The 26,279-nt window shown below is 41.0% G+C and overlaps 1 protein-coding gene across 2 annotated transcripts in view; it reads left to right on the plus strand.

The window, feature by feature from the left end:
- gtf2a1 (general transcription factor IIA, 1) overlaps positions 1-24,492 on the plus strand; it is a 55,319-nt gene extending 30,827 nt beyond the window's left edge. For both annotated transcript variants that reach the window (XM_078562061.1, XM_078562062.1), the window contains exons 5-10: positions 377-467; positions 1,511-1,659; positions 3,028-3,132; positions 6,893-7,147; positions 9,353-9,442; positions 22,524-24,492. In XM_078562061.1, coding sequence (XP_078418187.1) covers positions 377-467; positions 1,511-1,659; positions 3,028-3,132; positions 6,893-7,147; positions 9,353-9,442; positions 22,524-22,631 — 798 coding nt within the window. In that variant the 3' untranslated portion in view covers positions 22,632-24,492. The remainder of the gene's footprint in view (positions 1-376; positions 468-1,510; positions 1,660-3,027; positions 3,133-6,892; positions 7,148-9,352; positions 9,443-22,523) is intronic.
- Positions 24,493-26,279: the final 1,787 nt, after the last annotated feature.

Raw genomic sequence — 26,279 nt, forward strand, 5'->3', positions numbered from 1 at the left:
CATGTTTTCTGCTTTGTACTTGTGCTTTATAACTCAACAAAAAAGATCAGTAGACTTTTTCTTCAAGTCTAATATCCTGTCACAAGTAATTCACATGACATCAGGTATTGCAATCCTTATATAAATATCCTCTTGCCATGAAAAAAGCCTTCTAACCTCTCCCTTACTATCTCTAGTATTAATCCTTAAAAAAATGTTGCTTCCCTTCACAAAACTGAATGTGGCTCCACTACACTTTACAAGCGTGCATGTCATCACATTACTCTGCGACTGAATTGAAAGGTGATCCTTGTGTTTGTACCTAAGGGCTGAATAAATCTTTTCATTGTGATTGCTTTTCATCAGTCAAATAAAATTCTTTCTATTTATTTTGCAGAGCGCAGCTGCCACTGCAGCAACTCTGGCATTACCAGCAGGTGTTCCTGCTCCCTACCAGCTTTCGAATGGACCAATACTAACGAATACAGGTAAAAGCAAGTCCTAATTTATAGCCTTTATATTCCAGGAGGGTGCAGGGAGAGCTGCAAATGCCATTTTACTAAAACCCTTGGACTCTTACTTTTCATTTGTACTGTTCCCTACTTGGTTCATGTTTGATGGCCAGGTCAGAGCCAGTGTTTTTTCTTGGCTTTACTTCTTTGACCTTCATTCTATATTTTGTAAATCCGCTTCTAGTTTGCAATTTAAATGAATGTTATATGATCAAACTTCCGACTCTGTGACAGAGCCTGGCAAGGAATGCAGAGGTGGGTTGGGTTGGATCTGACTGAGGAGATGAATTTTGTAGTGAAGTGTCTGCAGTCAAAGATGGAAAAAATGTCCCAACACATCTGGAAGACACTGCCTGATAGGGTGATGAAAGCAGGTTCAGTAGTAACTTTCCAAAGGGAATAGTTGGAAAATAAACATATTCAGGTCTATGGAGAAAGAGCAAAGAGGGTGGGTAAAATTATTTAGCTCGTTCAAAGAGCTGGCACAAGCATGATAGGCCAGATGCTCTCCTTCTACCCACTGATTTTATAAATGCATTTCTTTCTTCCACTGTACTTGGTTAAATTTCAATTCCTAAAATTCTCATCTTTGCTTTTAAATTCCTCTCTATCCTCACCCCACCTTGTCTCCGTTCCACCCTACAACTCATGAGATATCTGCACTCCTCCAAATCTGGCATCTTTCTCATCCCTGATTTTAATCACATCACCATTAGTGGCTGTACCTTCAGTTACCATGTGCTTATGCTGTGGAATTCCCTTTTTAAGTGTCTCAGCCTCTCTACCTTCTCTTTAAGATGTTCACTAAAACCTACCTCTTTGTGACCAACCTCTTGGTCATTTGCTTTAATATATAATTTTACTTGGAAACATGCCTGTGAAGCACCTTGGAACATTTTATCACGTCAAAGGCACTATATAAATATAAGTTGTTGCTATACATATTTGTGATCTTCAAAATCTATCCTGATGTTTTCCATTCATCTATTTTATGTGAGACACTGCTTGTTATTCTACAGGGCAACTGCTGCAGTTTGTACGAGCTCCTAATGGGGCCCACTACTTTATCCAGCCACACCAGCAAGTTGTACTGGCACAATCAGTGACTCAGCAGCAGGTTATTCAACAAATGCAGTCCGGTGGTGTGCAGGCACCTGTCATACAGCAGGTGCGTACAACTGATTAGTTTTTGTCTAGACCAAGTACCAGTTTATGTTGGCAAGGAAGTGAATAATTTCTATATTCAGGACTGTTAAGTGAAGAATGAATTTCCGGATGCTTTTCTTCAAATTGTGCCCACTTCAGACCACTACATGCTGTAAAGAAGAAGGTGGTAAATATTCTAAGCAGCGAAAGATGAGAACTATAGAGTCGCACCAGGGCAGATGGAGAGGTTTTGGATTGCTGCAGCACATAAATAATTGTGAAATGGTTGCCTTTTGCCATGCAATCTTGTATGGCTTTATGGTTCCAACTCTTTTAAAATAAATCAAGAAGGGTGAAATCCTAATGCTTTACAAATGGATATAGTAAAAACTATATATATATATTTTTTTAAATTTGAAGTTTACAAAAAACTCCTCAGTATTGTGGACAAGAAGAAGTAAGTAGAGAGGGTCAATAAAATTATTGCATTTTGTTCCTTATCAAGAGGAATCATAAGTTTTCAACAGGCGCCATAGATAGTGAGCCTGAATTTCCATTTAAGATTTCAGGTTTTCATTTTTCAATTTGTTTTTTAACACCACTTTTCACTGGTGCTGTGTAAGCATCTAATTCTGGCAGCTTGCAGGTAAGACGATGCACAGGCATTTCCTTGAGTAGATCCACTTGCAGTAAACACTGATAGCTGCTCGTTCGAGAGAGATTAGGGCAGGTTGGCATCTCTCCCCTCACTAGCTATAGAACACAGCCTCAGTTGGTCTGCAAGTGGCTGACAGAGATTGGTGCCTTATGGTGGGCGCGTCACCCTCATTCCTTACCTGTTGCACAAAGTGCTGCCCGGCAGTGTTTTTATTAGATAGGGGTTGCAGAACCAAAGAGGGTAGATGGAGTTAAGGTACGGATCAGACATGGTCTAATTGAATGGCTGAACAGGCTCAAGGAGCTGAGTGGCCTATTCCTGTTCCTGTGTTCTCAATGAATGCTGACAAAGTTTCATGGGTGAGCTTTATGAATGAAAAATACTGTATCATAAGAGAAAGGAGTCAACTCTAAGTAAATTCCTGTCAGTGATGCTAATTACTTGTGGTATTCATGTGATTTTTCTTGACTAAAACACTGCCCAATCATTTTTTTTTAAATAGTGCACTTTTGATGATGTTTAAATACAATATGCTTTTGCTCCAGTTTATTTAATGCTGTCTGTTAAACTAGCAGTCTACAGTTCCAGCCAGATGCATATCAAATGAAAAAAAGAGAGAATCTTCTGTGAATACCAAAAGAGAGCCTATTTGGTATTTTGTCATTCGAAACATTTGAAGTATTTACACAGGAGATATATGTATAAAGCTTGATTTACTTTCTTGCCCCGTAGATGCTGGCTCCACTGCCACCTGGAAGTATTCCTCAGCAAACTGGAGTGATCATTCAACCCCAGCAAATTCTTGTTGCAGGAAACAAAGTTCCTTCAAACACACAGGTACGCTGTTCATTAAAAACTGAATGGATGGGACAAGGTGAATCAATGTTATTTACTGGAGCTATTTCATAAATGCAAAAGTAGCATGTAACTCCACAGTCTGCTTCCAATCTGACTGGGATACATTAAAACCTGATTGAGGAAGTCATCCGGCACCACTTGGCCATGGCACTTTATGACGCCTGACTCCAATGTTCCCTAACTGCAGGCTTGCCTTGTAGCCTTGCACCAAGTGTCAGCCTTCTCATTGGTGTCACAGTTATCAAGAGTTCTGTACTTTCCCCATAGTGTACAAGAAAGGCTCTGTCAGCATTTTGTCAACTGGTGTCAGCACCAGTACTGGGGAAAGAGGGAGCTATTTCGTTCGGACGGGCTCCACTTGAATCATGCTGGGACCAGTGTCCTGGTGAATTGCATAACTAGGATAGTAGATAGGGTATTAAACTAAATAGTTGGGGGGAGGGTTCAGTTGCATGGAAATATAAAAAATCAAAGTTTAAGGAGAGGGTAAGAGTGCAGGTTAGTGATGAGGCTGATTGTTACCAAAAAGTGAAAGGAAGCGACAGAGTAAGTGAATGCCATATTGCACCAAAGAATCATATGAGAGTAGGGAAAATTGACAATAGGGCAAACTTAAAGGCTTTGTATCTGCGCGTAGCATTCGGAATAAAACTAATGTGTTAACAGCGCAAATAGAGATAAATAGGTATGATTTGGTGGCGATTACTGAGACGTGGTTACAGGGGGAACAGGTTTGGAAGTTGAATATCCAAGGGTACTCAGTGTTTCAGAAGGATAGGCAGGAAGGAAAAGGAGGTGGTGTAGCTTTGTTAGTAAAGGAAGAGATCAGTGCTATAGTGAGAAATGATGTAGGCACTGGAGAGCAAAACGTAGAGTCAGTCTGGGTAGAAATAAGAAATAGCAAGGGAAAGAAGTCCCTGGTGGGAGTAATCTATAGGTCCCCAAACATTAGTTCAGCAGTAGGGCACAGTATAAACCAGGAAATATGGGGAGCATGTAAGAAAGGCACAGCAATAATCATGGGTGATTTTAATATGTATATAGACTGGACTAATCCAATTGGCAAGGATAGCCTCAAGGGAGAGTTCATAAAGTGTATTGGAGATTGTTTCTTGGAGCAATATGTTGTGGAACCAACCAGGGAGCAGGCTATTCTGGATTTGGTTTTGTGTAATGAGATGGGATTAATTAATGATCTCATAGTAAAGGATCCCCTAGGGAAGAGTGATTGTAGCATGCTAGAATTTCAAGTTCAGTTTGAGAGCGAGAAACTTCAGTTCCACACTAGTGTTCTGGACTTAAACAAAGGTAACTACGTAGGCATTAGGGCAGATTTGGCCCTAGTGGACTGGGCAGGAAGACTACAAGGTAGGACAGTTAATGAACAGTGGCAGATATTTAAGGAGATAGTCAATTCCTCCCAAGTAAAATATATTCCAAAGAGGAAGAAAGATGGTAAGAGGGGGAAAAAACATCCATGGCTAAGCAAGGAAGTTAAAGATAACATAAAGGCAAAAATTAAGGCATACCAACTTGCAAATGTCAGTGGCAGGCTGGAAGATTGAGAAACTTTTAAAGGTCAACAAAGGGTTACTAAAAAAAAATAAAAAGAGTAAAGGTAAATTATGAAAGAAAACTAGCACAAAATGTAAAATCTGATGGCAAAAGCTTCCAGATGTATATAAAAGGAAAGAGAGTAGCTAAAGTAAATGTTGGCCCCTTGGAGGATGAGACTGGGGAGCTAATAGTGGGGAATACAGAAATAGCAGGGATGCTTAATCAATATTTTGCCTCAGTTTTCACGGTGGAGGACCCTAGTACCACCCCAATAGTAACAGGTAGTACAGAGGGTATAGAGAAGGAGGAACTTAGAACAATCACCATCACTAGAGAAAAAGTACTGAGCAAACTATTGGGACTAAAGGGTGACAAGTCCCCAGAATCTGATGGCCTACATCCCAGGGTCTTAAAGGAAATGGCAGCGGAGATAGTGGATGCATTGGTTATAATATTCCAAAATTCCCTCAATTCTGGAAAGATTCGAGTGGATTGGAAAAATGCTAATATAACGCCCTTATTCAAAAAGGGGGGGAGGCAGAAAGTAGGAAACTATAGACCAGTTGGTTTAACGTCTGTCGTTGGAAAATTGTTGGAATCCATTATTAAGGAAGTAGTAATGGGGCATTTGGAAAGTCAAAATGCAATCCATCAGAGTCAGCATGGTTTTATGAAGAGTAAATTGTGTTTGACTAATTTGCTAGAATTCTTTGAAGATGTGACAAGCAAAGTGGATAATGGGGATCCTGTAGATGTAGTATATTTGGACTTCCAGAAGGCCTTTGATAAGGTGCCGTACAAAAGATTAATACACAAGATAAGATCATATGGAGTTAGGGGTAATATATTAGCTTGGATAGAGGATTGGCTAACCAACAGAAAGCAGAGTCGGGATAAATGGCCGTTTTTCTGGATAGCAAGCTGTAACTAGTGGAGTGGCACAGGGTTCAGTCCTTGGGCCCCAACTATTTTCAATCTATATTAATGACTTGGATTCAGGGATAGAAGTTACTATAGCTAAATTTGCAGATGACACCAAAATAGGTGGGAAAGTAAGTTTCAATGAAGAAATAAGATATTTACAAATGGATATGGACAGGTTAGGTGAATGGGCCAAAATTTGGCAGATGGAGTTTAACGTGGATTAGTGTGAGGTTATCCATTTTGGTTGGAAGAATAAAAAGGTGACTTATTATTTAAATGAAGAGAAACTTCAGAATGCTTCAGTGCAGAGGGATCTGGGTGTCCTCGTGCATGAATCGCTGAAAGCTAGTATGCAGGTATAGTAGGTAATAAGGAAGGCAAATGGAATTTTGGTACTTATTGCTAAAGGAATAGAGTATAAAAATAGGGGCGTGTTGTTGCAACTGTACAAGGCATTGGTGAGACCACACCTGGAGTACTGTACACAGTTTTGGTCCCCTTATTTGAGGAAGGATGTAGTTGCATTGGAGGCGGTTCAGAGGGGGTTCACTAGATTGATTCCGGAGATGCGGGGCTTGTCTTATGAGGAGCGATTGAGCAGTTTAAGCCTATACTTGCTAAGAGTATAGAAGGATGAGAGGAGATCTAATTGAGGTATATAAGATGCTAAAGGGGATAGACAAAGTAGATGTGGAGCAGATGTTTCCCCTTGTAGGGCATTCTAGACCGAGAGGCCATAGTTTTAGGCTAAGGGGTGGTAGATTTAAATCAGAGATGAAGAGGAATTACTTTTCTCAAAGGGTCGTGAATCTGTGAAATTCACTACCTCAGAGTGCAGTGGATGCCGGGACGCTGAATAAATTTAAGGAGGAGATAGACAGATTTTTAATTAGTAACGGGTTGAAAGGTTATGGAGAGAGGGCGGGAAATTTGAGTTGAGGCTGAAATGAGATCAGCCATGAATTGCTGAATTGCCTACTCCTGCTCCTAGTTCTTATGTTCTTATGTTAACATTTGCTGGTATCCAGACCGAGGCAATGGATTCATTTGAACATTCAGGTGGTTACTAGAAGGTTGTATTTCATTGCCTCTGTTGCTTTACATGAGTTTACAGGATATGAAGCATTAAAAAGCTGCCCAAAATTGCCTGTTTCTCTATGTGACAATTAAGTATGCTCAGAATGAGGAAGACTATAAAAATGCTAGTCTACCTGTAATTTATTTTTAAAAAAATGACTTTTTAAAATAAACTTTTCAGGTTATGCAAGCAACCACTGTAACAGCAACCCCTTCAACACAAGTTGGTCAGACAAACAGCTCCGCTCCTGTTCAGCAGCAGCAGCAGCAGCAGCAGCCACAACAACAGCAGCAGCAGCCGCCTTTAGTGATGCAAGTAGATGGGTCTGGGGACACTTCTTCAGAGGAAGATGAGGATGATGAAGAGGATGAGTATGACGATGAGGAAGAAGAGAAGGACAAAGAGGAGGTTGGGGAAGATGGACAAGTTGAAGAGGTAACGTAACTTGTGTTTAAAACAGGTTTATACAGAAGTTAATATTCCAAGTACTGAAATTACCCTAGAAATCCCTTCATTCACCACTTGAAACCTGCTTTAAAAAAGGTCACTGAAACTATAATGTTCTGGTTTCATTATCATTCAGTGGCCGGGATTTTCCGGCCCCTTCACGGGCGGGACCCGCCATGGGTGAGGCAGTGCCCCAGCCAGAAGTCCATTGACTTGTGGCAGGTGTGGAAAGTCCTGCCCAGTTTGTCCCTCATACTGGGTTAGGACACCACACACTAACTGATTCACAGGAGAATTCTCGTGTTTTACTCCACTTCTTATTGTTAAAAAAATGTATGCAATGTCCATTTTGTATCAATGACTGACATGTGGCAATTAAGTTCAGCTTAGGGATGCAAGTTGTTTAATAAACTTTTAACAAATTTAAAGTAAAATTGAAAAAATAATAAATTAATAATCAAAAATGAATAAAAACTCACACACTATGAATTGCCAGGCTATACTGAAGGAGCACTGCACAGCTCTGTCCAAATTCTTGTCTTTGGGATGTGATGTTAAACCAACTGTTTGCTTGGGTGGATGTGAAAGCTTCCATGTTACTATTTTGAAAAAGAGCAGGGGAGTTCTCCCCGGTGCCCTGGCCAATATTTATCCCTCAATGAACATCACAAAAACAGATTATCACATTGCTGTTGTGGGAGTTTTGCTGAGTGCAAATTGGCTGCCATGTTACATATGCTCCAACAGTGACCACACTCTAAAAGTGCTTAATTGGCTATAAAACGCTTTGAGACATCTGGTGGTCATGAAAAGCACTATATAACTCCAAGTCTTTTTTTCAGGGAATGAGTATTCTGTTAACCATGAAAAGATAACATCATAGTATCTGGTCCGGAGCCACCTGAATTAGAATTCTTGTGGAATTAAGAGACCTTTTATTCCCTAAAGTATCTAGAGAAACCCTCACCCCGCACAGGGAATAAACTGCAGCTGTAAAGGGTATTGATGAGGCTACACGTGGAGTATTGTGTGCAGTTTTGGTCTCCTTACCTAAGGAAGGACATACTTGCCCTAGAGGGAGTGCAACAAAGGTTCACAAATTTGTGGGATGAAGGGATTGTCCTATGAGGAGAGATTGAGTAGACCAGTCCTATATTCCGTGCAGTTTAGAAGATTGAGAGATGATCTAATTGGGGTATATAAAATTCTTAAGGGGATTGACAGAGTAGATGTTGTGAAAGATGTTTCCCTGACTGGGGAGTCTTGAACTAGGGGTCACAGTCTCATAATAAGGAGTTAGCTATTTAATTTTGAGGCAAGTTTTTCTTCACTTTAAAGGTTCTAACTCTTTGAAATTCCCTACCCCAGAGAGCTGTGGACGCTCACTTGTGAGTATTTTCATGGCAGAGATTCAATAGATTTTTGGATAATAAGGAAATCGAGGGATATAGGGATAGTGGGGAAAGGTGGAGTTGAGGTGGAAGATCAGCCATGATCTTATTGAAAGGTAGAGCAGGCTAAATGGCATACTCCTACTCTTGTTTCTTTGGTCAGTATGAGATGTTTCAATATCAGTAGTCATTCCCTAAACAAACGCTCCTGTATGTTAGGCTTGTCCAGCTAAACAGCATGCTCCTACATTACAACAGTGATTACACTTAACAGTGACTACTTTATTTGCTGCAGAGTGCTTTGGGATATCCTGTGGTCATGAAAGTTGCTATATAAATGCAAGTCTTTTTTTCATGCTCATATGGATACAGCAGCGATAAATTGCATTAATGTCACATCTTTAACATAGAAAAAAATGCCTTGAGGTGCTTTCCAGAAGTGTAATTGGACAAAAACTCCCCCTATCAAAGGAGACATTTGGAGGGGAAGGCTCAATACTTTGTCAAAAGGGAGCTTTTAGAGAAGAGGGAGATGGAAAGGCAGAGAAAATTAAAATGTGAATTTCAAAATTTATGGCCTTGGCAGCTGAAAGCACAGCCACCAGTGGAGGCCTAAAAGGAATGAGGGATGCTCAAGAAGCCAGAATTGGAGGAATGTGGAATTCTCTGAGAATTGTTAGGCTTGTGTGTGACACATGCATGAGTCTGTTTTCACATTTAACCAGGCTTAGCTTGGCTGATCCCTGTAGCTGTTGTACATTTGTTTAAATTGTACGTTAATTGTTTTTGCCGACTTTCCTAGGAACCACTGAATAGTGAAGATGATGTCAGTGATGAAGAGGGCCAAGAACTTTTTGACACAGAAAATGTTGTTGTATGCCAGTATGATAAGGTGAGAACCTAAAGAATAGAATAGAGCCTTGCACTTGTCCCAGTGCATGGGTCTTATCTAGGTTAAAGTCCTCATCAGTGTTGTGTGCTTCATTGAAAATCCCTGCGTAAACATTCCCTATGGGAAAATACAAGGTTAAAATGCCTGCCTGCACTTTCCTGTTCTTTTTCTGTGCAAGACCAGTAGGTGGCCCTGTAATGAAAGCTAATGTTAATGTCTCCACTAACCTAGAACAGCTTCCTGTCACACCAACTTCTCCATAGCTTGTGAGCCCGTTCTCTGCTGCTTCTCAGTCCCACTGAAGCCGCTGAGCCCCGAAAATTTCTATTCCTAAATTTAAAGTTTCTACCACCATGACTTTGTGCCACTTCTGATTTGTGGCTTCATGTTCCCCTTCGTGGCTATCCTAATCACTTCACCCTATTCTCTCTCACTTGTGCCTTCTCATCTTCTGAAATTCCCAATGGCTCAGTCTGGCCCAGCCATCATCCGTCTTCAGCTTCATGAGCTTCCCCAATCACTGAGAGACTCAATGACAGCGATTCATTCTCCAACCCATCAATTGTCTGCACATGGCTCTCACAGGCTATCCCTATCCCACATAACTTTTTTTATTATAGTAGCTCTTCTGTCTTCTCGCCCGCGCCCCCACCACCCACCACACGGTTGACTGTTCAAAACCTCAACCCTTTATCCAACTGATCTGAATTTCTCCCTCCTCAGTCGCCCCCATCGATTCCTCCCCTTTCCGTACTTCACAGAATTGCCACGGCACAGAATGAGGCAATTCGGCCCATCGTGTCTGTACTGACTCTCCAAATGAGCAATGCACCTAGTGCCACTCACCCCACCTTCTCCCGGTAGCCCTGCATATTCTTTCTTTTCAGATAATAATCCCTCTTGATTGAACTTGCCTCCACCACATTCTCAGGCAGCACATTCCAGATCTTAAACACTTATTGTGTGAAAAGATTTCCCCTCATGCCTCAATTACTTCTTTTGCCAATTAACTTAAATCTGTGCCCTCTCGTTCTCGATTCTTCCACCAGTGGGAACAGTTTCTTTCTACCTACTTTGCCTAGGCCCCTCATGATTTTGAATACATCCATGAAATCTCCTCTCAACTTTCTCCAAGGAAAACAGTCCCAACTTCTCCAATCTATCTACGTAACTTGCTTCTTCCTCCCCTCCTATTTACCTTCCCTTCCACCCCCCCCACTTCATTATTACCTGAAATTTCCTCCCATCCTCTAACTATATCTGACTTGAGAAATTCTAATTGTTTTTGTCTACCCATATGCAAGAGTAGATTAACAAATGCAAACTAGATTGATATCCTTTTAAACTTGGCAGAGTGCCTCAGCTGCTTAGAATAGTATAAATAATTGAGGCCAGAGCAATAGTTTTCAGAAAATCTATATGTGAAACTTATGCAAGTTGGAAAAATAATTTTTTCCAAGTGCGTGGACTATGTTTGGCCTCCGTCATTTCTCGGCAAATGACAGCAATGTTAGCCAAGAGCTTACCGAGCCCACTTCCACCAGTTTTCTGCAGGTTAGACGAAAGGCACAGTGCAGAAACCAGGGTGAAGCAAAGGGAAACCTCCTCAGACACTATCAAGTAGCTCTGTCTGAGTGTATAGATCCTGCTATTAACTGAAATGCCTTGGCTGGTCTAGCCTATCAGAATAACAGTCTATTTTTCTGGCTTGATTATAGTAAATGGGAATTGAAAAACCAACATTTTTTTTTCTGTATCTTATCCTCTGAGCTTTTCTGGTCATAGCTTACTAAAGAGGATCTGGGTCTTGCTACCCACCAGTCAGCAGAGCCAGGTCCACATGGATCAGAGGAGATCTGACCACACTCTTCCTTCAGGAAATAGCAGGATCTATACACCCAGACAGAGCTACTTGATAGTGTCTGAGGAGGTTTCCCTTTGCTTCACCCTGGTTTCTGCACTGTGCCTTTCGTCTAACCTGCAGAAAACTGGTGGAAGTGGGCTCGGTAAACTTTTGGCTAACATTGCACTAGCACTTAGCAGTCAGGAGCATTGAAACTAGGACTGGAAATTTGGTCTTTCGATCTCTAAACTGAGATTTCGAATCATATTAATTTTCAGCACCAAAGGAGGCCTGTGCTGACTCTCTGGAAGAGCAGCCATGCTTAAGCCCTATACCCTGTTTTTGTCTGTAACCTTGCAAGTTCTTCATCCTCAAACACCAGCCCAACTCCCTTTTAAAATTATTTATGGAATCAGCTTTTACTGCCTTTTCAGGTAGAGCGTTCCAGATTCTGATAATTCTTGAGTGGAAATTTTCTCCTTATTCAGCACCCCCCCCCCCCCCCCAGATCTTTGCCAATGATTTTAAATCTGTGACCTCGGGTTCTTAAGGTCAATTTGGTTCACCAGAAACTCTGTGAGGAACTTTTATTTTATCCCAAGCAACCTGCTAACTGGCTAGAGAACAATGTTCTCTGTTCAGTTCTCATCATGGAGCAAAAGAGGGATTCCAGGTCCCTTGCTAACAGGATGCCATCCACAAACACTTCATAAGGTTGGTCCCTTGCATGATAATGTTAGGTTTGTGGGTTTGCCCTTAATTCAACAACAAAGTTTTCTAAAGCCAATGTGAATAGCAATGGTAGGCAACACATCTAGTCTCGTTGTCCCCTCAGGCAATGGGCATGGGGGAGAGCACCATTTGGAGGTGGTATATGGGAAGCATAAGTTTGTTCAAATGTGTCAAGTTGGGAGTAAGACATTTGCAGCGTCTAAAATAGGTATGTAATCTGGTTGAAGGCTCCCACAGCATTGAATTACAGAGCCAACATTAGGTAGTATCTCTACTTGTTCTTAGAAAAGTGAAACCTCAAACTATCTAAAGGATGTTTCGTCCCTGAAAGACCTTCTGATCCTGGAAGGATCTCTTCCTGACAGTGACGGCAGTATCTCTGCAATCTGGTGCGCTGTTGACTTTGTAGCTCTCAAAACCCAAAGATTAGTCATAATGCTAGAACTTTATAAACTGTACAAAGTATAAGCAAAAAGTGATGCTTGAATGTAACTTTTATTAACTAATACACAAAGTACCGTGTTGGTGCAAAAACAGTTACCTAATGCAAATTAGGAAGTGTTCAGTTGAGTGCAGAATATTTTGCAAATATTTTTATGCACAGAGTTGTTTAATCTGGAACGCACTGCCTGAAAGGCTGGTGAAAGCAGACTTGAAAGTAACTTCCAAAAGGGAATTGAATATAAACTTGAAGGGAAAAAATGTGCAGAGCTATGTGGAACAAACTAGGGTGTAGGACTAATTGTTAACTCTATCAAAGAACTGCTATAGGCATGCTGGCAAATGGTATGCTGTACTTCGTTGCAAGAGGACCTGAGTACAAGAGCAAGGATGTCTTACTGCAGCTGTACAGGGCCTTGGTGAGACCACACCTGGAGTATTGTGTGCAGTTTTGGTCTCCTTGCCTAAGAAAGGATATACTTGCCATAGAGATAGAGGGAGTGCAGCAAAGGTTCACCAGACTGATTCCTGGGATGGCAGGATTGTCGTATGAGGAGAGATTGGGCTGACAAGGCCGTATTCACGGGAGTTTAAAAGAATGAGAGGGAATCTCATTGAAACGTATGAAATTTTGACAGAGCTGGACGGACTGGATGCAGGGATGTTGTTTCCTTTGGCTTGGGGGGTGGGTGGGGTTTCTAGAACAAGGGGCCACAATTTCAGGATATGGGGTAAGCCACTTAGGACTGAGATGAGGAGAAACCTCTTCACTCAGAGGGTGGTGAACCTGTGGAATTCTCTACCACAGTGGGCTGTGGAGGCCAAGTCACTGAATATATTTTAATAAGGAAATAGATAGATTTCTAGACTCTAATAGCGTCAAGGGGCATAGGGAGAGAGCAGGTGTACGTCGTTGAGATAGAGGATCAGCCATGATCATATTGAATGGCAGAGCAGGCTCGAAGGGCCGAATGACCTACTCCTACTCCTATTTTTCTATGTTTCTATGATGGCCCAAATGGCCTCCACCAATGTTGTATCATTCTGCTTGAAGCAGTTTCACAAAACTAGTGTCTGTTTTTAATTTGGTTTATACATTCTATACAATGTCATTTATGGGGGAGCACTTATTTTAATAACATTTATTGTACGATTTATGGAGTGCTTTGTTTTCATAGAATCAACATCCTGGGTGTTACCATTGACCAGGTATTGAATTAGACTAGCCATATAAATACTGTGGCTACATGATCAGGTCAGAGGCTAGGGATCCTGCGATGATTAACTCACCTCCTGACTCCCCAAAGCCTGTCCACCATCTACAAGGCACAGGTCAGGAATGTGATGGAATATTCTCCACTTGCCTGGATGAATGCAGCTCCAATAGCACTCAAGAAGCTCAACACCATCTATGTCAAAGCAGCTCACTTGATTCGCACCCCATCCACAAACATTCATTCCCTCCGCCACTGACAGCAGTGTGTACCCTCTACAAGATGCAGTACAGGAACTCATGAAGTCTCCTTAGACTGCACCTTCCAAACCCACAACCACTACCATCTAGAAGGACAAGGGCAGCAGATGCACGGGATCACCACTACCTGGGAGTTCCCTTCCAAGCCGCTCACTATCCTGACTTGGAAATATATCACCTTTCTGTCACTGTTGCTGGGTCAAAATCCTGAAACTCTCTAACAGCACTGTGGGTGTACCTGCGCCAATGGACTGCAGCAGTTCAAGAAGGCAGCTCACCACCATCTTCTCTAAGGCAATTAGGGATGGGCAATAAATGCTGGCCTAGCCAGTGACGTCCACATCCCATGAATGAATTCTTGAAAATCAAAGAATGGTAACAGCACAGAAGGAGGCCATTTGGCGCTTTGTGTCTGTGCTGGCTCTCCGCAAGAGCAACTCATCTAGCCCCACTCCCCTGCTTTTTCCCCGTAGGCCTGCAGATTTTTTCCCTTCAGATACTAACCCAATTCCCTCTTGAATGCTTCAATTGAATTTGCCTCCACCACACTCTCAAGCATGCATTCCAGATCCTAGCCACTTGCTGTGAGAATAAGTTTTTCCTCATGTCACTGTTGCTTCTTTTGCCAACTACTTTAATTCTGAACGCTTTGGTTCTTGAACCTTCCGCCAATAGGAACAGTTCCTCCCAATCTACTCTCCTGTTTATTGTCTGATGTGACTCGCCACCAAAAATATTCCTCCCCATTAGCCCTAATTAGAATACTTGCATGACATGGTGATGCATTGTCACAACCCCTCTGCAAGCAGAAGGAGCATGCCCAGGCACTGCGCCTTTTTTAATTAAAAGCCTGGGGGAACAATAGCTACCTGATGCATTCTCCATGGTAGCGCCTCTACCAATAAAGCTGACCAAACAGCACCCTTTTCTCATGCAGTATAAATTGTTGTTTCCTTTAAAATTTGGCATTCTTGTGTCTGTCCTGATGAGTGAAAGATGAAAATCTTTGACAGTATGTCTCTTTTTTCAGCAATACCCAAGTAATGATTGTTGGTGTAGACGCTTTTCAATTGAGTATTCATTCATGGGTGGTTCTACCTCTTGCAGTTTGATGATGTGCCTGCATTTGACTGCTGAGTATTTAGGGCTGTATGTCTTGTTTGATTTATTATATTTATACTGATTTATTACATTTATATTAACACAGGGAAACTTAGAACAGAAACTTATACCAAGTAAAACAAACAGACACATCTGGCAGGCAGAGTTTCAACTCATCACAGGCACAGTTTCAGTCACTATGTGTAAATAATATTGATGGCTCATACTGAGATTCACATAAAATTAATGAAAAACACTTGCAAGTTGTCATTAATCATATTTTTTTCAGAAGTTGAGAGGAGTTGGTTTATTTTAACACTCTGGCGACAATCTGATTTGGGGGTTTGTGGAATCTAAAATTTTGAAACGTTACCCATTTTCTGGGTATCGGCAAAGTTGCTCTGTTGATTTGAAAGAGGTTTGCTTTTGAAAGCAAGCGCTGTGCTCTAGGGTTTGCTGGTGCCTGATTCTAATCAGAATTGACTACATTAAGCTTGTTTGCGGTCTGTCCCTGACCGGCTTGCGGTTGCAGCTTTTTGCACGTTAATGGCTGGCATTCTTCTCTCTCTTTTACAAAACTCTGAAATGTAAACCAACTGGAAAATTGGGTAGTCGTTGAACAAATGCACACGGTTCAAATTTTGTACTTGATCAGATTATTAGCATTTGAAAGGATGCACGTAGCTATGGATTATAATACTCAAATTTGGTAAGGAAAATAATAAACTGATGAAAAAAGCCTTTGAGTGCATTAAATCGGTTCCTGTACAAAGTCATAAATATATACTTTTCCCATCATGACTCATTTGCTGAATTGCCGATAGCGCTGACCAACTACAGGGAAATCTATGAATAATCCCTGTGAAATTTCTTATTGGCCAACAAAGCTAACTGGGTGAAAACTCAGAATATTGATTTAATTTCTCAACATCTATTTTACAGATCTAACCAGTTAACATAGGCCTTTATCTCTGGCTTGGAATGCAAAATTGAGGAAGTAATGCTTCAGTTGTGAAAGGCCTAGCTCTTAATTTTAACATCGGGTCCCCTTGGTCTTGATTTCCTCCATCTTTACCCTGTCAACTCCTTTTAACAATATGAACTCTTGGATCAAATTAGCCCTTGATCAAACTCCTTTCACACCCTTGAGAGGTTTAACGTCTCAATGAAAAGATATCACCTCTGATAGACCCTCTGTACCGAATGACTTCTCATCCTCAGTGATTTCAATTTCCATCTGAACTCATCATGCTCTCTGTCCTCTTGAGTTCCCTGCCTTCCTATCCTTCCTTAATGTAATCCTCCATGTAAAGTCCCCAACTCATTCACACTCACCCCTTGACGTTGCCATCTCACACAACCTTGCTACTGCCATCATATAGATCACAGATAAGGCTATCTCTGATCTATTCCTTGTGTCACTCACCATAACCCCCTTTCAAATTCCAGCCCTACCTCCTGTGCCCTCACCTTCCCCCCCCCCCCCCACCCCCACTTTCCCTGCCCCCTGGAAAAAGACGATGCCCCAATTCTCTTATAACTGTACTTTAAAAATCCCAACTGTCTAGCTTTTGGCTCTCCATTCACTACAATATTTTTGCAGCTACTGATTTGCTGAACTGCACACTCTTCTTCCACAGCATCTTCCAAGCCTGTGACCTCTACCACCTGGAGTAGCAAAGGCAGCAGATAATGGGAACACCACCACCTGCAAGTTCCCCTCCAAGCCACTCCCCATCCTGACTTGGAAATATATCACCGTTCCTTCAGTGTCACTGGGTCAAAATCCTGGAACTCACTTCCAGACAGCAGTGTGTGTGTACTTACACCACATGGACTGCAGAGGTTCAAGAAGGCAGCACGCCAACATCTTCTCAAGAGCAATGAGGGATGGGCAATAAAAATGCTGGCCTAGCCAGCGATGCCCACATCACATGAAAGAATTAAAAAAACCTCCACCTTTGATGTCCTAGTCCCCAATAAAACCCTTATTCTCTCTAACCCTGACTGTTCCCCTGGAACAGCTCTGTTCTGCACTCCCTCAAGTCCAAGAGCACAGACTTGAAAGGATATGGCAGATAAATGGTTTAGCCATTCACTGCCATATCTGGCTGGACCACATAAAGCACTGTCGATTCATGCTCTCGTGTGCAAAACTGCTCAGTATTCAGTTTCTCAGTAATTTTAACAAATTACATTCACATGCTTTTAAAATGTGCTGATTAGTGTTCCTGTGCCCAATGAATCAACTTATTTTTTAGAGCCTCCTTGAAGCCTGCAAACAAGTCAAATTAGGTGAAACTCCCAATGGTCATCAATTCGTCCAGGGCAGTTTTGTGGGCCAGGTGACTTCTAATGCAATTTGGTTTAAATTAGTGCAGAAGATCACGGTAGCTCAATATGCACTGACGCAATTTGCGCTTTAAACATTGCTGTGACCTTTTACATGGGTTGCGACAATTTCAGGCAAACTGTGCCTTGAGAACCAGCATAACCAAGTAGAAACTCCTACCCGCTGCTGCTTTGTCTCTGGCTGTTCAATTTGCTGGTTCCACTTGAGGAAAATGCTTCACTGAATGTTGAAGTTGTCTTTATACAAGCAGATATCCCTTAAGAACAGTACAGGGTCTTAATACCTGGATATTGCACTTAATACGTGAGTGAGCCTGTACAAAGGGGTTTTGTGACCACTTTAAGTTTTCATAACTCCATGCCCGTACTTGATAAACTGAACAGGAGTATTGTGCGTTGCCTTTGATGCAGACATCTTCCTTGGCTTTTTGGTGATGGTGGCTTTTGCTGCAGGCCTCCTAAGCTTCTAATATTTAGGTTCAAGATGGGAATTATTTCAAAACCTAATCGCTCCAAGAAAGTAAAAGGAATAGAAACTAGTTTTTCAAATAGGTGACATTCACAATAAAAATAAAGTCTACTTCAGGAATTTTGAATTAAGGCTCTCTATTCCATGGAAATGTTAAGTCTCATTTGCCCTGTAACACTATTGTTTTAATGCTGTAGCAGGACAACCTGCCTCCTCTCTCTTGTCCTATGAGTAATGAGACCCATTCTGACAATTATTTTTGCAAATGCCATTTTGTATTTTGGCATGTGGGGAGAAAGAAAACCGGCTTTTTGCTTTTGGGTTCTGTTGCAAGAGAAACAGCAGGGCCATTTACAGCGAGAGAGTGTGAGAGAAACAGCAGGGCAATTTACAGCGAGAGAGAGAGTGAGAGAGAAACAGCGTGGTTGTTTACAGTGAGAGAGAAACAGTGTGGTCATTTACAAGGAGAGAGAGAGAAACAGCGGGGCCATTTACAGCGCGAGTGAGAGAGAGAAACAGTGTGGTCGTTTACAGCGAGAGAGAAACAGCGGGGTCATTTACAGGGAGAGGGTGAGAGAGGAATGGGGCATTTAACAGTGAGAGAAGAGTGTGAAACTACTAAAGAGCGTGAGAGGGAAAAGAGCGCGGAGAGCAACTGATTGGTGAGTAGGATTAGTGAGTAGTTCAAGCCTTTAAAGTAAAAATAAGGTCTTTAGTTTGTGTTTAGATCTCTAGTCTTTTTTTCTCTTTTTCTTAAAGATAGCTTCTTAAGTATAAGATTGATACTGGTGTGTATAAAAAAAAAATTATAGTAAACTGTAAAGAGTGGGGATACTAGAGTAATTAATTAATAAATTTAATAAAATACAATAGCGATGGCAGGACGGGTGATGTGTTGCTGCTGCAGCATGTGGGAGCTGCTGGACACCAAGGCGATCCAGAGCGAACACATCGTACCAAGTGTTTGCAGCTCGAGGAACTTTGGATCCAAGTTAAGAACGTACAAGTTCAACAGATAATAGGGAAGGCAAATGGAATGTTGGCCTTTATTTCAAAGGGAATGGAGTATATAGATAGGGAAGTCTTGTTAAAATTATACAAGGCACTAGTTAGACCACACCTAGAATACTGTGAACAATTTTGGTCCCCTTATCTAAGGAAAGATATACTGGCATTGGAGGCAGTCCAGAGAAGGTTCACTAGGTTGATCCCAGGTATGGAGGGATTTTCTTATGAGGAGAGGTTGAGTAGGTTGGGCCTGTACTCATTGGAGTTTAGAGGAATGAGAGGCAACCTTATTGAAACAAATAAGATTCTTAGGGGGCTTGACTGGGTAGATGTTGAGAGGTTGTTTCGCCTTGTAGGAGAGTCTAGGACCAGAGGGCATAATCTCAGTGTAAGGGGTCGCCCATTTAAAACAGAGAGGAGGAGGAGTTTCTTCTCTGAGGGTAGTCAGTTTGTGGAGTTCTTTACCACAGTGGGCTGTAGAGGCTGGGTCGCTAAGTATATTCAAGGCTGAGATAGACAGATTTTTAATCAGTAAAGGAATCGAGGGGTATGGGGAAAAGGCAGGAAAGTGGAGTTGAGGATTATCAGATCAGCCATGATCTCGTTGAATGGCGGAGCAGACTTGATGGGCCAAATGGCCTCCTCCGTCTTATGGTCTCATGGGCCTTATGCCAGTCATTGTGATGTGGGCACATGGATTTAGATTTGAGCAACTGTTTTTTTTTAACCAAGAAAGGAACTAAGAGGAGACAGAATGCTGGTAATCTGGAATGAAAATAATATTTCAGACAGCCCAACATCAGAAAGAGAAAGGCTAGTTAATGTTTGTTTTGTTCAGCTTTGCCTTTGTGTTGTCATCTTACTCCACTAACATGCTTGTTGTTAGCTGTAAATATGAACAGTGCATCATCTGCAAGGATTTTTGTGGTCAATGGGGAAACAGTGGGAGTCAGCACTGGCAACATTTACTCTCTTCAGCGATTGGAGCTGGCGCACAACATGGTTAAGAAGCCAAGCTGCTGTTGAAGTTGGCAGCTGAGGTTAAGGTTAAGTGGAGTCACTTCTGCTCCTCTTTCCTCTTATCCCCCAAGCACCCGATAATGGAAAGGAGCAATTGGAGGATTAAGACTGAGGGGTAGGCTGAGTAGGTTCATTTCTATTGTTACTAGAAACAAATAGGCCGCCAGGACAAGTAGCTGATTAGCAGTTTGTGCCTTGTGGGTGTGGCAATAAAGATTTGTCGGTGCAGTTTTTCAGAGATTTTTTTTGCATCCAGATTGTCATTGTACCCTGACTATAAACCAAAGTATATTTAAAAAGAAAAGCTAAGGGCATTTATCTGAAGTATGTGTGGTTAAAATAGGGTATTTGGTTTATTTTGGCAGATGCTTTGCTGAATGAATAGTAATGAGTCTTGGCATGGCATTCCATTCAGCACATATATTTATTTAAGGTATTTATAAAGAAAAAGGAGACAATATCCCTTTTGCTGGCTTCTCGAGCAGCATCCTGGACTGTCCAAAACTCTGGCATGTACTTCAATCATCTTTGCAAAAATAATTTGTTAGTGGCTGGAAACAACAACAGCTTGCATTCATATAGCACTTTTTATTGTGGTAAAACATCCCAAAGGTCTTTAGAGTAGTATTATCAAATTAAAATTTGATATTGAGCCACTTAAGGAGACATTAAGGCAGATGACCGGAAGCTTGTTTGAAGACTTAGGCTTCAAGGAGTGTCTTAAAGGAGGAGAGAGAGGGAGAAATTTATGGAGGGAATTCCAGAGCTTAGGGCCTAGGCAGGTGAAGGCACAGCTGCCAATGGTAGAGTGATTAAAACTGGAGGTGCACAAGAGGTCTGAATTGGAGGGCACAGAGATCTTGGAGGGATCTTGCTGCACAGGGGGAGCTTTCAGAGACTGGGAGGTGCAAGGCCAGGGAGGGATTTTAAAATTGAGAAATTGCTGGACTGGGAGCCATTATAGGTCAGGAATGGGTGAATGGAGCATGTTGCAAGTTAGGATACAACAACAGAGTTCTGGATGAGTTGAAGTTAATGGAGAGTTGAAAATGGGAGTCTGACCAGGAGAGCATTGGGATAGTCAAGTCTAAATATAATAAAGAGATGGATGAGGCTTTCAGCAGCAGAAGAACTGAGGCAATAATGAAGTTGCTTGACATTGCAGGGGTGGAAGTAGGTGAAATGCACATTATTGAAGAGTTGAAAAGACAGATGAGAAAAAAAAATTGCACGTAAAGACAGCAGATAGGCTTATAGTTTCAACTGTAGACGATGTTCTGATCAAAATGACACCCTGTTTTTCAGACACTGATGGATCTTGTATGTACTACCATCTTTTCCTAATATAAAATATACTTGTTTATTGTTTGGGAGAGGTTGGGAAGGTGATGTATTGATGTGCCTGTCTTGGAGAAAAAAAAGATGTACTGTTCACTGCAGGAGCAGGCCGTTCAGCCCCTTGATCTCATTCAGTCATTGAATTAAATCATGGCTGATCTACACCTCAATGTTATTTACCTGCCTTAACTCCATATTCCTTGATATCCTTGCCTAACAAAAAAAAAAATCCCATTAAATTCAGTCTTGAAGCCTTTAATTGACCTAGCATCCACATATATCAAGTTCTCTTCCCTCTAACTCCAACAGAAGGAGTACCTAGCTGTAAATAAGGCTGGAGCTAAATTTGATTTCTGCTTTGTATTGAGTTAGCTGTTCTTAGCCAGAGAGACAGTTTGGACAGTGCACTGGGACCCTGTGTTAACAAGGGAAATAAACTGGTGACAGTTTTTGCTGTTGTTAACTTTCCAGCAGATTCTTTCGAGTTATCAACAGTCACAGATTGCAACTCTTTCGAGTACAATCACAGTTCTTGGTTTCCGGGAGTGGGACATGAACCCACAACCCTCTGATTCAAAGGCGAGGGTGCTATGAACTGAGCCACAGCTGACACCTCCCTACTTTCCAGCAGATGATGCTGCTTGTGTCACTCTCTCCTGATGACAGGAGTGGCTTGGATGTGATTCCATCCATAGATTAATAGCTCCCTGATATTCAATGTTTAGGTTCATACACAGACATATGGAAAAGTCCAAGGACAAGCAAAGATCATTGATCCCAGCCTTCTAATATCAGAACTTTCTGCTGCCATTTATTACATATCAGATGAACATTTAACGAAAGGGGAAAATGGGGAGGATTTTGAGAGCTGCCAACTGAATTCAGAATGTGGGTGATGATGGCAAAGCACATTTGCTGCCTACTGTTAGTTATTCTGAGAAGGCGGGGCGAGCTTTCTCATTGCACAGCTGCAGTCCTGGTGATGGTTGTGCTGTGGGTGGTAGTGATGCTTTCACAATAATGCTGTGTAGGAAATTCCAGAATATTGATCCAGGAAGGTTGAAGCAACAGTCAGTGTAAGTCCCATGTAAGGAATGCATGTAACTTGGGGGCGATGCTGTTCACACAGCATTGTTTTCCTAGCCTTTGTCAGTGGTAGGAACTACAGGGGAGCGAGCTGTTGTCACTCAACCAGCATCAGTCAGCACCTTCGGAAGGCGAGACAATTGGAAGAGCAAAGCAGTGTATATATTACCTTAGCAGCACTGTTCATCTGCCTTAATGGTGTTTGTTGTATGTTTAGATCCACCGGAGTAAGAATAAGTGGAAGTTCCACCTGAAGGATGGGATCATGAACCTGAATGGGAGAGATTATGTGTTTTCCAAAGCCATTGGAGATGCAGAGTGGTAAGAATTGAGATCCTCTTGAGAAAGGACAGGCTCATCAGACTGGACTAATGTGCGCTTAAACTGAAGTGCGAAGCCTGCAACTGAAAAGAATACAGAACTACTGGAACCCAAGCTACTGAGTTGTACAACACTACGTTATGTGGGGAAAAGCCTTGCCACTGAAATGGCTAACATTTTACAGAGAGAGAAAGAAAACAATATGCTTAACTATCAGTCATACCATAATACAGTCACTGCTTGCTGATTGATGAATTACCATCTACAGAACTAGCGAGTTTACAAAACATCAAGCAAGACTCTTCTAAGGAGAAAGTGTTTAGAGGACCCAGTCACTGTGCTTTGTGCTAAGTGCTGTAATTTGAACTGCATAGAAACTGAAATAAATAAAAGTTTTAAAAAAAAAAGGTTCTTTTATAGGGGAGGTTTATAGCTGGGGAAGAAAGACCTTGTAAATTCAAGTCTCTTCACGTTTGTGTAGCGATTGAATAACTTCCTGACCCAGGACCAACACATTCTTAAGGTGTAACAATGGCTCTTATATTTTAAAATAAAAGTAAAACAAAGTTGATAGATGACTCTGAATTGCAAACGGTTTGATAACCTAGACACATATTCCGTTTACCTTTTTTATGCTGTGATTTTATTACGGTATGCAATATAGTTGAGACGGACTCTTCGAAACTCTTGTCTTCACACCATACCTGTGATAATTTTGAAAATCAGCCGGATCCCAGAGGCTGAACATACCAAACTGTGCTCTTATATATAGTGCTTCTATCAAGTGTTCCTTTTGCAGACATTTTTTATAGTTTAAATTTTTCTCCGTTTCACCTATGTGGCACATCACACTATACTGTAGATCAGTGCTCGTCTAATTTTAATTGACGATTTTTACTTTTGAGTGTAACAGACCATTATATTAGGTTTTGATAGAAATCATCATGCCTGTTTTGGGATTTTTTTTTTTTCCTTTTCCTATCCCCATCGGTTTCATGTAATGGTTTTCTAATCTTGTGAAAGACTGGAATTTAAAACAACAAGTTGAGGGAAATTTGCCTTTTTAAAATGACGAGAGTGACATCACGTTTAGCTACGTTTTCAACGAGACAGTATTATGCGATTAGTGAAATGATTATCAAGAATGAGGGGAAAGAAATGGCAAAGTTTGCACATGGAGCGGTGAAATTTGAGGAAAAAATTGAGCGCCTTTTAAAAGAAAAAGAAATACAAAGCCAACCATTTACAAGTTTTGCTTTTGTAAAATTAAAACTAAAACCACATGGCAATTTGGAAGAAAAAAAAACAATTTTCATTTGCTGATCTGTTTTCTATTACCCACAGCTACTTAGTCACCTGGTGTTGTACATACGTGTAAGAGGGAAATCTATTTATTATGTTTGTATAATTCATCTTGTACCATTTAAATCAAGGTTCTTAATAAAATAGTCACCTTCGTTTAAGGCCCTGCTTGTAAGACAATTAGAGAACTTAGTATTTTGTTGTACTAAGATCTATTTTAAGTTACTTAAAAGTATTTTGCCTTTGCAAAAATTTTAATTAAAAATGCCCTTAAAGTTTGTGTTTATTGCTTTAATTTACTAGATTTCATGTAATTTCGCCTGGGAAAATGAGTTGCAAACACAAGATGTGGCTCTTGTTTAACTCTGGTCATTGTAGGTTTCAATTCAGATTGATGTTTGGGTGGGTGTGTATATATGTATATAATTAACCCCAGCTTCAACATTTTAAACTGAGTGAGAATGAATGCTTTGTTATAATTTATATTTTTCATTTCAAATATATTGTGAATCGCTCAAATTGGATAATTCATTGTACAAAAATTAAAAGTTCAGTATTTGTAATGCTTTGCAATAGACTATTTCAACTTTCATTGAGCAAATATTACCAAAATTACACACACTATATTCAATTAATAGCCCTATATATTAGTCACTAACCAAGAAGCCAACTCCAAGATGGACCGATGAAGAATTGTATTTGATACAATGATTTTGCCAAATTGTTCACTGGTGGAGAGTTCAAATAGCACGAAGACTAAGGTTGTCAGCACTGAGCAGTGACATTGGGTAAAACTTTTTCAGCCAACAGATAATGGTGTTGGTGAAATACATTACAAGAGGAAGAGTGATTATTTGATCCGGAAAGGGAAAATGAAGGACCGTAGTGTGAAGATGGGAAGTGAGGCTGATTTCTGGAAAAAAAATGAGAGAGACTTGTCTTATTTATTGGTTTTTTGCTGATTTTTAAATTCTGCTTTTGTTTCCAATAAGTTTTCCAACTGGAGCAAAAAGTGTATGTAATCTCAACTCCCCTGGAAATTAATGGTATCAATCTTCCACATTGAGCTGGTTATGTATGTAAAGAAGTCAAGCTCTGATTATCATTGCAGACCAAATGAAACATTGGCCTATTGAAGGCCAAAAATAAGTTATGCACCGGGGAAATTTGCTACGGAAGTTACTTTCTGAGATGAAAAAAATTGAACATTGAATTTAGTTCGGGTTGTGTTGGGAAGTTTCAGGCTAGACTAAATCTGGCACGATTTAATAGATGATGCAGGGAAGCACAGTAGTCCTGAATGACAACATTATTCTTAGCGCATGCAAAATATTGCAGATGCTGGAAATAATGAGTTCGTGGAGTATCGGGGGGAGTGAGAGTTGAGAGGGAAAAACAATTAATATTTCAGGTTGATGACCGTTAATCTTTTTGAGATCAAGAGGATGGAAAAAATAGAGAGCATTCCTTTATATAAGGCAGACCACTCAGTTCTGTGCTGCACAGGTAGTGAACACAATAACCAGTGAACTGTGACACAATTGCCAAACCTGTTCTTTAAAAAAAAAAGCAACTTCAGGACTGATGCTTTTCCTTGTACTGATAAGATATTACAGCCTAAAGATTTCCAATCTTATTTATTATCGAACCCTGCTTTCAAATGGAGCTTCAAATCCTTGTTTGAAACTGGGGCAGTTTGAGTCTTGTCAATTTGGGTTTCCTGCTACCCTCACCCATTCTATACTAATCACAGCAGTGCCTCTAGGCTGCCTAATTCCTGAACTCTGGAATTCCCTTCCTAAACTTTTCCACCTAACATCTCTCCCTCTCCACATCTCTATTCCAGATCATAACTTACTGCATTAAAAAAACTTCCCACTTCCTCTCTGCTTCTAATGGCAATTATTTAAAACTTAACTAGTCCCACTGCCCCACCCTTTTTTCATAGCCCTACACTTTTTATTTCCCATTAAGTGCTTATCCAATTCCCTTTTGAAAGACACTCACTGGGTTAAAAAGATTTTGCTACTCTTGCTTTTGATTCTTTTGACAATGTGCCCTTGATTCTCGATGCTTCCACCATGGGGAACAGCTTCCCTCTACTGCCTAGAGCCTTTGTGATTTTGAACACCTCAATCAATTCCCTCCTCAGCCCCTCTAAGGAGAGCAACTCCAGCTTCTCCAATGTATCCATTTAACTAAAGATATTGTCCCTGGAACCATTCTTGTAAATCTTTTTTTGCGCCCTCTCTAAAACTTTCATTCCTAAAGTGCAGTGCCCAGAATACTCCATGTAAAGCCAAATCAGCGTCTTATAAAGGGTCGTCATTGCTCCCTTACTTGCAGTTTA

Source organism: Cetorhinus maximus, chromosome 18 (assembly GCF_964194155.1).
Source record: "Cetorhinus maximus chromosome 18, sCetMax3.hap1.1, whole genome shotgun sequence".
NCBI classification, from domain to species: Eukaryota; Metazoa; Chordata; class Chondrichthyes; order Lamniformes; family Cetorhinidae; genus Cetorhinus; species Cetorhinus maximus.